General features: G+C 40.2%; 1 protein-coding gene across 1 annotated transcript in view; it reads left to right on the top strand.

Moving 5' to 3' along the window:
• The window catches only part of SerT (Serotonin transporter), a 1,090,530-nt gene that overhangs the window by 973,506 nt on the left and 100,355 nt on the right, over positions 1-16,669 (top strand). Inside the window, exon 9 of the mRNA XM_067141695.2 lies at positions 9,250-9,348. Coding sequence (XP_066997796.2) covers positions 9,250-9,348 — 99 coding nt within the window. The remainder of the gene's footprint in view (positions 1-9,249; positions 9,349-16,669) is intronic.

Below are 16,669 nucleotides of genomic sequence, written 5' to 3'. Positions count from 1 at the left end.
GGAAAACCACGGAAAACCATCTTCAGGGCTGCCGACAGTGGGATTCGAACCCACCATCTCCCGGATGCAAGCTCACAGCTGCGCGCTCCTAACCGCTCGGCGAACTCGCCCGGTGATAAAGTGTTTAGCAACCATGTTTAGAATTCATATGACGTGCAAAATTATCGCACCTGGTAAATGTAGCAGTACACTGACCGCACGATAAAGTTCTGGAGTTCTGCTTGATGGCTGTATGCCGCTGAAGACTGTCTCGGCTTGAGAAATTCTCTGCACAGAGATCACTCTTAAACATAATGGATGTTTTCAAATTAAAGCGTTCACTTCAGGTAGTTAATTGCTAACTGGTGAGTAGTTGTCAGACTGTTACGATAATGACAAGCTACTACTATTACTAAACGTTTTCATTCCTCCCCTGAAGGGGGAGGCGGGCCTCCTAGACGGTGACGCCGTCTCTCAGGCCGGGAAGACGTGCTACGGTGAAGGAAATGTGCGGAGAAGGTGAGAGGGTTAGCGGCCGTGGCCTATACTACGAACTGTCCCGGCATTCGCCTTAGTGCAGGAGAATGGAAAACCACGGAAAACCATTCTCAGGACAGCCGACGGTTGGGGCCAGCCTTAATGACAAAAGCTGAATCCTTGTTATTAACAGAACTGATTGCCATTTGAATACGAGTGTTATCGCAATTTTGAAAGTGATGTTGACATCTATGACCAAGCTCGTTAGCTGCAGTACCTTAAGTTCGGCCAGTATACAGTATTCGGGAGATGGTCTTCTTCCAATAAACTTGCTTAGTTTCATGATGTTACGCAAGTGACAAGCAGGATTTATGGACTCTGTAGTGAGTGTTATTACTCAAACTCGTTCTAAATAGAATTAAACCCTACTATTGGCAAGAGTGTAGAGATATTTCTGTGTATTACCTGGCGAATAAATCTCCATTATAATTTGCTCCTTTATTTCGGTCGTGCTTATACTTGGGGAGTAAAATATTTTCAGCCAATCACTTTTCGATTCAGGAAGTATACGCTTCTTCAGGATATTAAATTTAGAGAAAAATTTCCTTCGTTTCATCATAATTGGAGACAAAAATGTGTTAAAAATTGGCTGCGCGGTACGAGTAGCTGTTGGCTTACATTCGGGAGGCATCAGTCGAACTCCACCATCGACAGCCCTGAAGATGGTTTTCCGTTCTTTCCCATGTTCACAAACAATAGGCAATTGCCGAGGTTGTACTTTGAGGCCACGGTAGCATCGTACTCTGTCCCAGCCCTTTCCTATCCCATTGCCGCCGAAAACCTCTATGAGCTCTTGCGACATTAAAACGAAAGAAGAAAAAACCAATAAAGTCTAGTCCTTTAACTTGTAATGGGGTTAAGACGCAGCATAACATTTTGCAGTGACACAATTTCTGTATGGAACTACCGAGGAGTGCATATCCATATTACGATTAAGCAGTGATTCACCCCTCTATACAAATATTAAGCCTACTTACATTATTACCGTTGGGAATAATACTGCAATAGTAATTGTAATTATTTTTAACGTGTTATATCATTTAAAGGTATAAATATTTATTGTCTAAAGTTTATGTACTCCTTCCTTCATATTTTTCTTTCTTTGTAAATTTTAGGTCTTTAAAGTGTTACGTCTATTTTGAACATTAAAAGATGTCGCCATGTATTTTAGATTGCGATTGCTGCTTTCCTTTTTAATAAATTTGTGTATTCTTTTACTTTCATCATTTTTGGTCTCCACGTCCTTTCTCAAGTGTGTTTTTGTTAATAATGAATGCACATTGACTAAGCCACCTGTAATTGGAGAAATGTGTCTGTTGGTGGTATAAAACCAAACCACATAGTTCAACAGCCCGGAAATGCCATTGCCTACCAAGCGACCGCTGCTCAATCCGAAAGCCTGTAGATTACGAGGTGTTAGGGGCCGATGACCTTAGTTGTTAGGCCCCTTTAAACAACAAGCATCATCATCATCAGATTACGAGGTGTCGTTTGGTCGGCATGATGAATTTTCTCGGCCGTTATTCTTCGTCTAGAACAGGACCCCTATCTCATCATGAGAGTGCTTCTCAATTGTAATCACGTTGGCTGGTGGACCTTGAAATAGCCCTCAGATGCAGGTAAAAGATCCCTGATCTGGCCGGATATCGAACCCGGTGCCTCCGGATAAGAGACAGGCACCCTCGTTTCCACTACACCGTATTGGTGATATGAAATAAATAAATAAATAAATAAATAAATAAATAAATAAATAAATAAATAAATAAATAAATAAATAAATAAATAAATAAATGCCATTGTAACTAATAAACATGTTATAACTGATACTGTAACTTTTTCATATGATTTTGCTTAGGTATATATTTCCTGGTTAGCGTGATTAGCTGCCACCCTGAAGGTACGGATTCGATTCCTGGCTCTGCCACCAAATCCGAAAAGTGGCACTGAACCCTTGGTGGTCCATAAAGGATACCTACCTTCCTTACCTATCAGTAATTAGCATGAGATCTGTCTCTTGGGTCGTTACCGGGTTCTTCGTCACTTTCTGAGGTAAAGGCGGGTTTCAGTACATATCTACTCTACCTACTTGATTGAAAGATCATCTCTAGAAAATTACGTGTTTTATTTAAGAATTAACGAGAAAATTTTAGAAATCATCATAATTTGAACTCACCTTGTCCAATCAATGCAACAATAATTACAACACAGAGGAGAGGTATGCTGGTTTTAGAAGCTTTGACTTAACTGCCTGATGGGCATCCTTAATAGAAATCATTGCCACAAATTAAGAATGAAGAAAGAAAGTCTGGAAATCCTTCAATTCGGCTTCCATGTGAGACTACATGTATCATCATAATTATTCGTGATGGTTCAGCCCTCGTAACACGAACTCTGGACTCTTGGTATAATTAAGGCAGTCCAATCGGTGCGTGCCAGACAGTGGTTGTACGGCATGGACCCTTAATCGAATCGATGTGACCTGCATTTATGTCATGGACCGACATCTAACTTTCTAATTTACTTTAGAGTCATTGTGGATGATGACCGCAAGGAAAATGATGCTATAATGGCATATGGCCTTAATCTAAGTCACTGGGGTTGATGACCCCAAGACCATCCAAGTTTCTAAGCTGAAGGCTAAACTCAATTAAGTTACATCGGTTGATAACCAAAGTTTCCACTTTACTAATCCCAGCACATTCAATACTCAATCAATCAAAATAAAATAATACAACAATAACAATGCCCACAACACTTTGCGGCAGTAAAATACATCCCATTCGGACATGTCCCCTTAAGCGTTACGTTTAAATTTGAACTTTCCCAGCAAAATAAACTAAGATTTCCAGAATACACCTTCAAGTTATTCACTTGGCTTTAAGTTATTTCGCAAATACGGTTTCCACTGAGTTTAATAATTTAATAAATTGAAATGATTTTATAAATCCTAATTAACAACAAATTCTATTTCCACGGACGAATGGTTTCTTTAACAAGTCCCTACACAAATTCTGGCGTAATTATATTTTATAATTATTTTATAATGTTTATCGTCGCTTGGTATTGTGCAGCTGGAAGAAAATTTACATCATTTATTTCAAGTATTATATATTGTTTCATGACATCACACCATAAGTTTAATCGAACACTAGCAATTATTACCACTTGGATAACCCTAATTACTAAGTACAAAAAATCTGCATAAGGAACTCGCCGTAAAATGTAAGCCAAATACTATGTCATATCCCATCATGACATTTAAATAAGGCTTTGTGCACCCCTCAAAAATAAACCAACAAATACTACCAACACTCTATTTTGGACACCCTGAAAATTGTAAACGTCGCTCATTATAGTCTAACTTCGTGTACATTCATATCTCGGTTAAACAAGTTAATATTATAGAATGCTATCTAATAACACACACGTTACTCATGGATGAAAATTTCAACTAGTTCTTGCAAATTAGGATCTCCATTCTAAAGAATACAATCAAATTTTCAACACATTAAAAGACCGCACGGATACCGTTATTCCCCCAGCGGCGACCCCTCCGATCAGTTGGTCTAGCGGAACATGACCTCCCCTCCGCTGTCATAGCTCCGATTGAAAACACCTGTCCTATATATTCTCGCTTAACTGGTCTCAAAAGAATGAAATCTACGATTTCGCTAGTAACATTACAAGTACGACTTTCCTGGGCCAAACAGAGATTTGCTTTAATATGTCATTCAATAATTATACACGTCTCAAACTGACACTTACGTGGATTCTCTCACGATTCTCATCTCAAATCTTACATAAATATCTTCCTCGGGTTCAGACAGAATCTCCCGGCATAATTACAGGCTTCCAATCACCTGATTCACAAAATCCTACCTCAACTCATATCTAACAAGACTTAAACCTCTTGCCTCAAACACAACAAATCTCAATGACAGAATGAACGGATCAACGTAAGAAATTTCATTTTTTGTCCGTACTGAACTGAGAATTACAATAAATAAACTTTATATGTCCACCTATTCAATACAATAATATTGTTGTTATATAGATGTAATTACAACATACTAATTATATACAGTACTATATACAGTCGAAACTAGTACTATATATAATTAGTATGTTGTAATTACATCTATATAACAACATTGTTATTGTATTGAATAGGTGGACATATAAAGTTTATTTATTGTAGAATGAATGGAATAATAATCCTTAGAATCCACAACGCATAATTACACACAAAAACTCTAATAATGCAACATCTTTGCATAACGTGTTCTCGTATTTAAGAACTGGATTTCACAAAAAATGACTGACAAACTTTACTGCTATTTATTGTCAATCAGACACAGTTTAAACGGACATAAAAATAGCATTCCTTTCGTGACAGACATTCACCGATCTGCATTGTTCAACACGACAGCGCGCCTACACCCGATTGAAACTGGGTAACCCCGGATTTCTTGCACCACTTCCATCAAAATTCAAACAGAAAAATTTTACGTCAGATAAAACAATCTTAACTTGATACCACAAAATACAGGTAATACATTTACGGAAATGACGATCTACTTTGGACGTTATATCGCTTCGTAACCCTCATTATTGATTATTTACATCACATTACACGGCACTCGTAATGATTTATAAAATTTATCCAAGCATGGAAAACAAATAACCTTTTGTCATATTTTCCGACATTCACGAAACAAATGGGTGACCAAACTGCGTCATAAATACCCATTACATATATATATATAAGTGTGACATCATAAAACAGATACAAAAGCGGGGATAGTAGCACTTCCCCCTACCTTAACTGTACGTCAGCTTCCATGTTAGCTCACCAGCAACCCTCCGATGTTTATTTAGCCATTTTAACACTTCCGGCTTCACATTTTGTTTTATTCATATTTATTTCCTGAAAATAAAGGCACATAAAAAAGAAATACCCTTCACTCGATATTTTCGCGGACCGAACACGAATGTTTGGAATGTCGACCGCACAAGAAATACTATTTTCTTTTACAACACAATATTATTTGAATTTCACCAATACTACTTCGGCGTTTTGACGATCGTCTTTACATATCATTTATACTGTAATGAAACAAAACTATCTCTACTCGGCCTATTACTCGCCGATCAATTTGCTCAACAGTGTGACCTTCTCTCACGAGCTCCAATGATTCAATGTAGGGTGATTTCAAGATGGCGCATCCATTTATTTATCGCTTTCCGTCCCCTCTCTTAGGCATTTTTCTTGCCGCCAAGAAATTTTGAGTACTTTTTCCGACTTTGTGGAAATGTATTTAAAGCAGTTTTTACTGTAACCAAGTACTTGCTAAATTGCCAGTGACATTGTTCATGAACATTTAAAATTATCTCGTACCAAATTGACTGGTTAAATGACCTCACTATATTCTGACGACTTGGCGTGGGTTGAAAAAACTCGCGTCTTTCATGAAATATTCTCGGAAACGGGTTAGCAATCTCAAATCTGTATCACTAAAGACCAGTTGTCTTACAGATAATTTCAGGACACTCATTACATTACGTTCAGTGCTAATTCCTTTTATTAAATATATTTATTTAACCAACACTTTATTCTGTATCCGTCCACCTTCGACACGTACGGGTCACGTCACATCTCATAGCGTGAGAAAGACAGTGCCAACCTTCCTCATGTGGTAACTGAGACTCAAATTTATTGGGACACAAAGGTCATGGATTCAGTACGAAGGTTGGAACGGGGTCAACTCAGTCCACTCAGCCTCGGGCGGTCAACTGAGTAGAGGTGGGTTCGATTCCCACTTCAGCCATCGAAGTGGCTTTCCGTGGCTTCCCACTTCTCCTCCAGATAAATGCCGGGATTGTACCTAACTTAAAGCCACGTCCGCTTTCTTACCTCTTCCTTGTCTACCCCTTCCAAACTTCTCACCCCCCTTGAGGTCCCTGTTCAGCTTAGCAGGTGAGGCCGCGTGGGCGAGGTATTGGTCATCCTTCCCAGTTGTATCTCCCGACCCAAAGTCTCACGTTCCAGGACACTGCCCTTGAGGCGGTAGTGATGAGAACCCTCGCTGAGTCCGAGGGAAAAACGATCCTCTGAGGGTAAACAGATTAAGAAAGAACGTATTTCCTGGTGAACGATAACGTGAAGTCAAATGGATTTTATTTCAAACAGTGATTGTTATGTGTGCCACACCTCCTAATCAATGGTAATTTCATATAAAATAGGGAACTATAATGTTGGTAATAAATTGACACATATGTAAATTAGGTTTCTCTATGGTAAAATTTAGCCAATGGATACTTTTGCTTTTTTTTGCTATTGTTTTACGTTTTACGTTTTGTTTTACGTCACACCTACACAGATAGGTCTTATGGCGACGATGGGACAGGAAAAGCCAATGGATTTGAGATAATCAATTATACATTATATATCAATTATACATTTGACTGTATTGAAATATTATTTTTTCTGAAAAATATTACGAAGGTCAGTGTCGGATTCAAAACCAAAAAGATAAGTTCTTTATTGATCAGTAAATAGAACAAGGTATGGATTATGCGCAATGATGCACGAAAGAAAACTCTCAGTTCCATAAGAGGTTGACAGACGTGTCTACATACCTCGCACAACTGAAAAATCCTATAGGAATGTTGGTTATAATTTAATATATTTGTGTAAAATATAGAAAAGCTCACTATAATTGGCCAATATGGTTTCAATGCAGATGCATATTATCAACTACAAAAAAGTACTTGCTTTGCCATTTGATAGTCTCACTTAATGCTACTTCTAGTCCGAACTGTATAAAAATTATTTATTTAGATGCATAAATGTGCCTATAAAATAGGATTTAATTACATTTTATTAGGATTTGAAAGACCCTGCATTACTCCTGCCTTAGAAAGTATTGCAAAGTTTTAAAATAAAGATAACTTTAAGGGCTCAGCCTAAAAGTATTGATTTAAAAATAATAATACTTCCATCTGTTAAAGGATGAGCGTACTGTGGTAGAAGACTGAGGTGATAATGTGTCCTGAAAGATTGTGTAGGAGTAATTGTCAGAAAGGAGAGAGAAATAGCCATGGGGAAGATTTCTGAAAATACGAATGATCCTGATAAAAGTGATAAGAAATATTACCTGACTGTATTCAAGTAAAGTATGTTTTCTATTGACTGTGACAACAAATAGGATGACAAAGTCTGTAATTTTATAACCAGAATTGCAGTACCGTACCACCTACAGTGGGGAAAGTTGTTTTAATGGGTAAAACAGCACAATTATTAGGCTTTATTAACACTCATTTCTGGGCTGAGTTTTTCAGATGATAAAGCACTGGCGTTCTAAGTTGACAGAATCGATCCTAGCTCAGTCCGGTGTTATTTGAAGGTGCTCAAATACGCCTATCGTGCACTTAAAGATCTCCTGTGGAAAAAAATTCCGACAACTCAGCCTCTCCGAGAACGGTAAGTAGCAGTTAGTGGGGCGTAAAACCAATAATTATAATTATTTCAAAGTTATATGTTTCACCTCTGGTCGTTCACTTGGAATCTCCTATCTGCTCGTGATTTGCATATACAGTATACCGGGCGAGTTGGCCGTGCGCGTAGAGGCGCGCGGCTGTGAGCTTGCATCCGGGAGATAGTAGGTTCGAATCCCACTATCGGCAGCCCTGAAGATGGTTTTCCGTGGTTTCACATTTTCACACCAGGCAAATGCTGGGGCTGTACCTTAATTAAGGCCACGGCCGCTTCCTTCCAACTCCTAGGCCTTTCCTATCCCATTGTCGCCATAAGACCTATCTGTGTCGGTGCGACGTAAAGCCCCTAGCAAAAAAAAACATATACAGTATAGAAGAATGCGCTTGGGATATGCAAACAAACTAGGCATATCTATTTTAAACTTTCACAAAACGTGTACAGTATTTCATAGTATTCATTCGTCTCATTTCATTGCTGTTCCAAATCACGTAAACGGAGTAATAAAACTTGTCTTCTTCTCTTAGTTTTGCACTAGAGAGAAATTTTGAGAATTAATACAACAATCGAAATCCATATCAAGATTAATAACCATTTCACAAGATTTGAACATTAACATTTAAACTTGAGTAACAAGGGACGATTAAATACTTTGCTGTATTTACAATATCGGTTAACAGATAAAATCAATTCTGGTAGAGAAATGATCTAACTGCGTACTTACATACTTACTTGCTTGTATGTCATTGGTAGGAAATTATCAAACTATATTTTGGAACAGATGACTTGCTAATAACTCAAGGGATCGATCAGGATGGCTCGGCGCATTTAAATGTTTTAGAAAGTTAGCGTGAATCTATCATGAGCAATTTGTAAAATGGCTTCCAATTCCAGGACCACGAAAGTGCAAAGCCATGGTTGCGATTTCTATAATCCTAGCTCCAAGTTAGGAAACACTCACACCAAAATAACCACTGCAGATAATTACGATGTTTTAAACCTCTAAATGTTATAATAAAAACAAACACTTCAACAACAAAAACAATGTTTTTCTATCGGGAAGGAAGGTTTGTCAAGCATATATGATTGAGTTTAAAGTGTTAATTCCGAGTTTATAGTCGTTTATCCCAATACCATCTAATTATTGTTGGGCAGAGAGCCTCCTTAAAGTAGAAATCATAATCACCGATCAGGATTATGAGAAATCTAAATTCTTGTGTCTTTGAACAATGTTTCAGGACCTGGTCTGGTGTTCGTCGTGTATCCTGAGGCAATCGCCAACATGACCGGCTCTGTCTTCTGGTCCATCATCTTCTTCCTCATGCTCATTACTCTGGGTGCGTACAAACTGTGTTATTTCAAGTAGCACCTGCATTTTAGTGACCAAGTTAATACTGTGTAGTGTTTCATAAGGCTTGAATAAGAAGTTTTACCTCAGAAAAGAGGTACATAGAAATTGTTGTTCAAATCTCATTGTGTACAACCAGATACCCATAAAAAACTTAAACGTCAACACATCATCATACAGGAGGAGTCGTAGGAAATTACCACCACTTGTGGAATTCACTTCTGAAGAAAAATGTTCATGAAAGGAAAGGTGGTTTGTGAAAGCTGTTCCCTTACTTTACCTTAACTTTACTCTGTACAAATGAATTAACTTTTCAGAATTAAGATGTTATTTAATCGGCTTGTACAGTAAGACTTCGCCGAAAAAATGGTTTTCAAACCCCCGTAAAAACTGTATATTGAATAAATTACAAAATAGCATAAATACGTGACATTTTCATATTCTTAACGTAATGAAGGCCATATGTATATATACTCCTTACTTTGTACCGCTTTTCCCGCACCGGTGGGGTCGCGGGTTTGAACTGTTGCACACAAATATGGATCTGGCCCGGTTTTACGGCCAGATGCCCTGCCTGAAGCCAACCGTATGTGGCGGGATGTAGAGTATTCACTATTGGGTGATTCTGTGGCGATTTATAATACGAAGAAGAATGTTTTGGGGTAAACATACATACCCAGTCCTCAAGCTATTGGAATGAATGTTAGTTAAAATCTCCGGCCCGGCTGGGAATCGAACCCGGGACCCTCTGAACGGAAGGCCAGTTCGCTCACTGTTCTAACAAGAAGCCACTTGTTATATATGCATATAGGTTAGTTATTAACATTTTATTCACCGAGCTCGAGAGCTGCAGTCGCTTAAGTGCGGCCAGTATCCAGTATTTGGGAGATCGTGGGTTCGAACCCCACTGTCGGCAGCCCTGAAAATGGTTTTCCGTGGTTTCCCATTTTCACACCAGGCAAATGCTGGGGCTGTACCTTAATTAAGGCCACGGCCGCTTCCTTCCCACTCCTAGCCCCTTCCTGCCTCATCGTCGCCATAAGACCTATCCGTGTCGGTGCGACGTAAAGCAAATAACAAAACAAAAAAACATTTTATTGAAATATTCAAATGAAAACCATTGTAGATATTGTTGTTGTTTTTGTTTGAGTCATCAGTCCATAGACTGGTTTAATACAGCTTTCCATGCCACCCTATCCTGTGCTAACCTTTTCATTTCTACATAACTACTACATCCTACATCTGCTCTAATCTGCTTGTCATATTTGTATCTTGGTCAACCCCTACCGTTATTACCACCTACAATTCCCTCAAAAACCAACTGTACAGGTCGTGGGTGTCTTAAGATGTGCCCTATCATTCTATCTCTTCTTCTGGTCAAATTTAGCCAAATCGATCTCCTCTCACCAATTCGATTCAGTATCTCTTCATTCGTGATTATATCTACCCATCTCACCTTCAGCATTCTTCTGTGGGCCGATGACCTTAGATGTTAGGCCCCTTTAAACAACAAGCATCAAACATCATTCTTCTGTAACACCACATTCCAAAAGCTTCTATTCTCTTTCTTTCTGAGCTAGTTATCGTCCATATTTCACATCCATACAATGCCACGCTCCAGACGAAAGTCTTCAAAAGCATCTTTCTAATTCCTATATTATTCGGGAGATAGTGGGTTCGAACCCCACTGTCGGCAGCCCTGAAGATGGTTTTCCGTGGTTTCCCATTTTCACACCAGGCAAATGCTGGGGCTGTACCTTAATTAAGGCCACGGCTGCTTCCTTCTCACTCCTAGCCCTTTCCCGCCCCATCGTCGCCATAAAACCTATCTGTGTCGGTGCGACGTAAAGCAAGTTGTAAAAAAAATGATATATCAATGTTCGAGGTGAACACATTTCATTTCTTAAGAAAGGCCTTCCTTGCTTGTGCTAGTCTGCATTTTATCTCCTCCTTAATTCTACCATAAGTAGTCATTTTACTGCCCAAGTAACAATATTCATTTACTTCCTTTAAGACTTCATTTCCTAATCTAGTATTTCCTGCATCACCTGATTTTGTTCGACCGCACTCCATTACTTGTGTTTTGGACTTATTTATTTTCATCTTGTGTTCCTCCTCCAAGACTCTGTCCATACCATTCAGCAATTTCTCCAGATATTTTGCAGAGTCAGATAAAATAACAATATCATCGGCAAATCTCAGGGTTTTGATTTCCTCTCATTGGACTTTGATTCCCTTTCCAAATTCCTCTTTGATTTTCTTTATCACCTGTTCTAGGTAAACACTGAAAAGGAGAGGGGATAAACTGCAGCCTTGCCTCACTCCTTTCTGGATTGCTGCCTCTTTTTCAAATCCACCGATTCTTATCACTGCAGACTGATTTTTGTATAGATAGTAGATAATTCTCCTTTCTCGATATCTGATCCAGATTACCTTCAGAATCTCAAACAGCTTGGTCCAACGAACATTATCGAATGCCTTTTCTAGATCAACGAAAGCCATGGACGTGGGCCTGTCTTTCTTAATTCGATCCCCTAAGATCAAACGTAAATTCATGATTGCTTCACGTATTCCCACATTCCTTCTGAAGCCAAATTGATGTTCTCCCTACTCAGTTTCAACTTGTCTTTCCATTCTTCTATAAATAACACGTGTTAAGATTTTGCAGGCGTGAGATACTAAACTAATGGTGCGATAGTTTTCACACTTGTCAGCACCGGCTTTCTTGGGAATAGGTATAACAACATTCTGCCTAAAATCGGATGGCACTTCTCCTGTATACACACTAAACTGAATAACCTCTCCATGCTGGTTTCTCCTAAGGCAGTCAGTAATTCTGAGGATATGTCATCAATCCTTGTGCTTTGTTCCTGCTTAGGTCTGACAAAGCTCTGTCGAATTCTGACCTCAAAATTGGGTCTCCCATGTCATCAGCATCAACAGCCTCTTCTTGTTCCAGAAGCCTATCATCTACTTCTTTACCTTTATACAACTGTTGGATATATACAGGGTGAAGCGTAATTCGCGCACTCGGGCGTCGCAGCGCGACTCATCACATGCCAGCAATAAAAAAATGTCTCTTACAAATTTTCGTCTTGCGAGTATATCCGGTAGAAAACGGACGTTGAAGAATAGCAATCTGGCAACACTGTAACCATATGTAGGGTAAGTAACCCTGTCAGCACATCCTCGTCGTGTTGTACAGTTGGTGCAGTGGGTAGAGTTTTTGGTTGGCATGCAGGAGGCCGATGGTTCGATCCTGGGTTGAGGCGCATTTTTTATTTGCTAATTTCCATCTGACACGTTTCTGAGGTCACATGTATCCTACATTTACAACATTTTGTAACGCTGAAACAACAAATACCTGGTTAGACTAATAAGAAATAGACAGCTGAAACAAACAGGTTTCGCATCTATCAGATGAAGTGGTGCGAATATATTTACTCCCACGACGTGGAAAGGGCGCCTTTTAAAGCTCACCAATGAAAACTATTGTTCGTCCATTTCTAGGATCGTAGTATGCAAGTGCAAATGGTTTCTAGAGGACCCACTGCAATCGCTGTTGACGATTAAGATGCCAGATACCATACCACCTGGACTAGAGTTACGAAATAAAAAACTTACGCCTCAACCCACGATCGACCACTCGACCTCCTCCATGCTAACCCAAAACTCTATCCACTGCACCAACTGTACAGTACGACTAACTTCTGCTGACAGAGGTAATTACCCTACATGTAGTTACAGTGTTGCCAGATTGCTACTCTTCAACGTCGTTTTTTTTGCCGGATATACTCGCAAGACGAAATTTTGTAAAAGACATTTTTTTATTGCTGGCATGTGAGGAGTCGCGCTGCGACGCCCAAGTGCGCGAATTACGCTTCACCCTGTATATTCCATCTTTATGACTTGTGTTCTTTCCCTAGAAGTGGTTTTCCATCTGAGAATTTAATATTCATACACCTAGTTTTTCTTTCTCCAAGGGTTTCCTTGATTTTCCTGCATGAAGCATGTGCCTTTCCTAGGACCATAAAACCTTCAACATCCTTGAACTTCTCTTTCAGGTATTCTTCCTTAGCTGTCCTGCACTTTCTATCTACTTCATTCTTTATTCGCCTGTATTCTTTTCTGCCCTCCTCATTTTTTCATTCTTGTACTTTCTTCGTTCGTCAATCAGGTCTAGTATCTCCACTGTTTCTTAGTTGATCTTTGCTTACTTCCTAACTTTTCTTCAGCAGCCTTACTGATTTTTACTCATTTTTCATGACTGTCCTTTCTTTCTGTACTGTGCTTCTTTCGGATTTTTCATTTAGTCCTTATGTTACATGTTCCTTGAAACAATCCCTCACACTCTTTTCTTTCAACTTGCCCAGATACCATCTCCTTGCATTCCTTCCTTTCTTCAGTTTCTTCTATTTCCAATGGTATTTCATGACCAACAGGTTGTGGTCAGAGTCCACATCTGCTCCTGGGAAGGTCTTGCAATCCCAACATCTGGTTTCTGAATTTCTGCCTAATCATAATGAAGTCAATTTGATACCTTCCAGTGTCTGCAGGTCTCGTCCATGTATACAGCCGTCGTTTGTGGTGTTTGAACCAAGTGTTAACAAGAACTAAATATGATCGGTGCAGAATTCAACCAGCCGGCTACCTCTTTCAATCCTTTGTCCCAATCCGAATTCCCCTACTATGCTACCTTCTCTTCCTTGGTCTACCACTGCATTCCATCTCCCATCACAATCAGATTCTCGTCGCCTTTTACATATTGTATTAAATCTTCTGTCTCTTCGTATATTCTTCCGATTTCTTCATCATCCGCTGAACTAGTAGGCATATAGACCTGCACTATCGCGGTGGGCATTGGCTTGGTGTCCATCTTGACAATAAGAATCCTTTAACTATGCTGGTCATAGTAGCTTACCCGCTGCCCTATTTTCTTATTCATTATTAAACCATCTCCTGCATTTCCCCTGTTTGATTTTGTGTTGATAATCCCGTAGTCACCTGACCAAAAATCCTCCTCTTCCTGCCAACGTACTTCACTTATACCAACTACATCTAACTTTAGTCTATCCATCTCCCTTTTCAGATTCTCTAACCTACCGCAACGATTCAAACATCTGACATTCCACGCTCCAACTCGAAAAATGTCAGTATCCTCCTTCCTGATGATTGCCCCCTCTCGTGTAGTCCCCACTCGAAATCCGAATGGGGGACTATTTTACCTCCGGAATATTTTACCCGGGAGAAAGCCATCATCAGCACATCATTCATACAGAGAGAGCTGCATGTCCTCGGGAGTTAGTTACGGCTGTAGTTTCCCGTTGCATTCAGCCATATAGCTGTGTCAACATGGCTAAGCCATGTTAAGTAAGATTACAAGAACATATCAGTCAATCATGTACACTGTCGCCCTTGTAACTTTCGAAAGGCTTCTACCCCCCTTTCGATGAACCATTCGTTAGTCTGGTCTCTCGACAGATAACCATCCGATATGGTTGCACCTACAGATCGGCTACCTGCTTCATTGGAACACGCAAGCCTCCCCACTGCGGCAAGGTCATATGGTTCACAGGGGAGGCCACTGTAGATAAGAATTTCAAAGCGATTTTACAACATTCCATACAGAGTGAATAATGGCATTCGCTCCTTTAGGAAATACTTATTTTAGGTATTTGTCTCATACATAAACTGGGGTAATGAGTTCTCAAATCCTCTTGTTATTCTTACCGGGCGAGTTGGCCGTGCGGTGAGGGGCTGCCATCCGAGAGATAGTGGGTTCGAACAACGCTGTCGGCAGCCCTGAAGACCGTTTCCCGTGGTTTCCCATTTTCACCTTAATTAAGGTCATGGCCAATTCTTTCCCACTCCTAGGCGTTTCCTCTCCTTTCGTCGCCATAATACCTATCTGTGTCGGTGCGACGTAAAGCAAGTTGTAAAAAAATGTATTCTTCTTCTACTTCTCGGCCACTTTCCCAATTTATTAGGGTCGGCAATTGATGTGGATTTGTCCCAGTTTTACGACCAGGTGCGTTCCAGGCGCCGACTCTATTGCGTGTTTTATGTAGCAGTTATTAGTGTGGTCTGTTGCATGTAGATAAAGAGAAGTGTATTAAGACGAACACAAAAACCCAGTCCCTAGGCCACAGGAATTGAACATACGCAGTCAAAATCCCACACCCGATCGAGAATAGAATCCGGGGCCTGCTGAACCGAAGGCTTGAGGGCTCACCATTCAACTAAGGAGCCACACAAATCTTTCCTTGTCTTCCTCTAATATTAATGGAGGTTGACAGAATAATATTCTCTCGGGCAGGAGAGTATTACATGGAATGTTTTATAAAAACCAAACCCCATGGCACTACAGCCCTTGAAGGGCCTTGGCCTACCAAGCGACCGCTGCTCAGCCCGAAGGCCTGCAGGTCGCGAGGTGTCGTATGGTCAGCACGCGAATCCTCTCGGCCGTTATTCTTGGTCTTCGAGACCGGAGCCGCTATCTCACCGTCAGATAGCTCCTCAATTCTAATCACGTAGGCTGAGTGGACCCCAATCCAGCCCTCAGGTCCTGGTAAAAATCCCTGATCTGGCCGGGAGTGGAACCCGGGGCCTCCGGCTGAGAGGCCGGCACGGTACCCCTACACCACGGCGCCGGCCGATGTTTTATAAATGTCTAAAGTATAACGAGAGGTAACGTTGTTACCGTACAACATGCACAATTTTAAAGCAGAAAATATATTGCATATTCCCTAATTGTTTTGTACAGATATTCGCAATTCCTAAATTTGCAGATAACTGTGTTAAGGCGAACAAAAATATGTTACTCTCACTGTACAACTATACAGTTCGATGTTGAATATTGAACTTGAAACTCCAGTCATAAAAACTGATGTGGTTTGAAACAATTGTTGTGATAAATGAGGAAGAATTGTGTAAATTTTCCGAGTGACTTTGGCTATTTTGCACCAGGGAGAAAATGATTTCGAACACCGCCGTCGGCACACTTGAAGGTGGCTTTCCATTTTCACATCAGGAAATTACAGGGCGGTAAGTCAGCCGTAATCGCGGCCGCTAGCTTTCCCTTCTTAAACATTTCATATACCAGGAAAGTTAAAAGCCGATGACCTTGATGCTTGGCCCCCAAAACAGTCGCCAATATAATCATCGATTATGTAAGAGCCGACCTCAGTGACTCAGCAGGTTGGCCATTATATTTCTTTCCTATGACGGTGGGTTCGATCCCAGCTGAGGTCCTAGGCGATTGGTGGTATTTAACTGGGAGAAATTAGTGTTACTGGTTCTCAACGTGTTGA

Source organism: Anabrus simplex, chromosome 2 (assembly GCF_040414725.1).
Source record: "Anabrus simplex isolate iqAnaSimp1 chromosome 2, ASM4041472v1, whole genome shotgun sequence".
In the NCBI taxonomy this organism is placed as follows: domain Eukaryota; kingdom Metazoa; phylum Arthropoda; class Insecta; order Orthoptera; family Tettigoniidae; genus Anabrus; species Anabrus simplex.
Note: the sequence above shows the minus strand (reverse complement) of the source record. Positions and strands in the feature narration are given on the sequence as shown.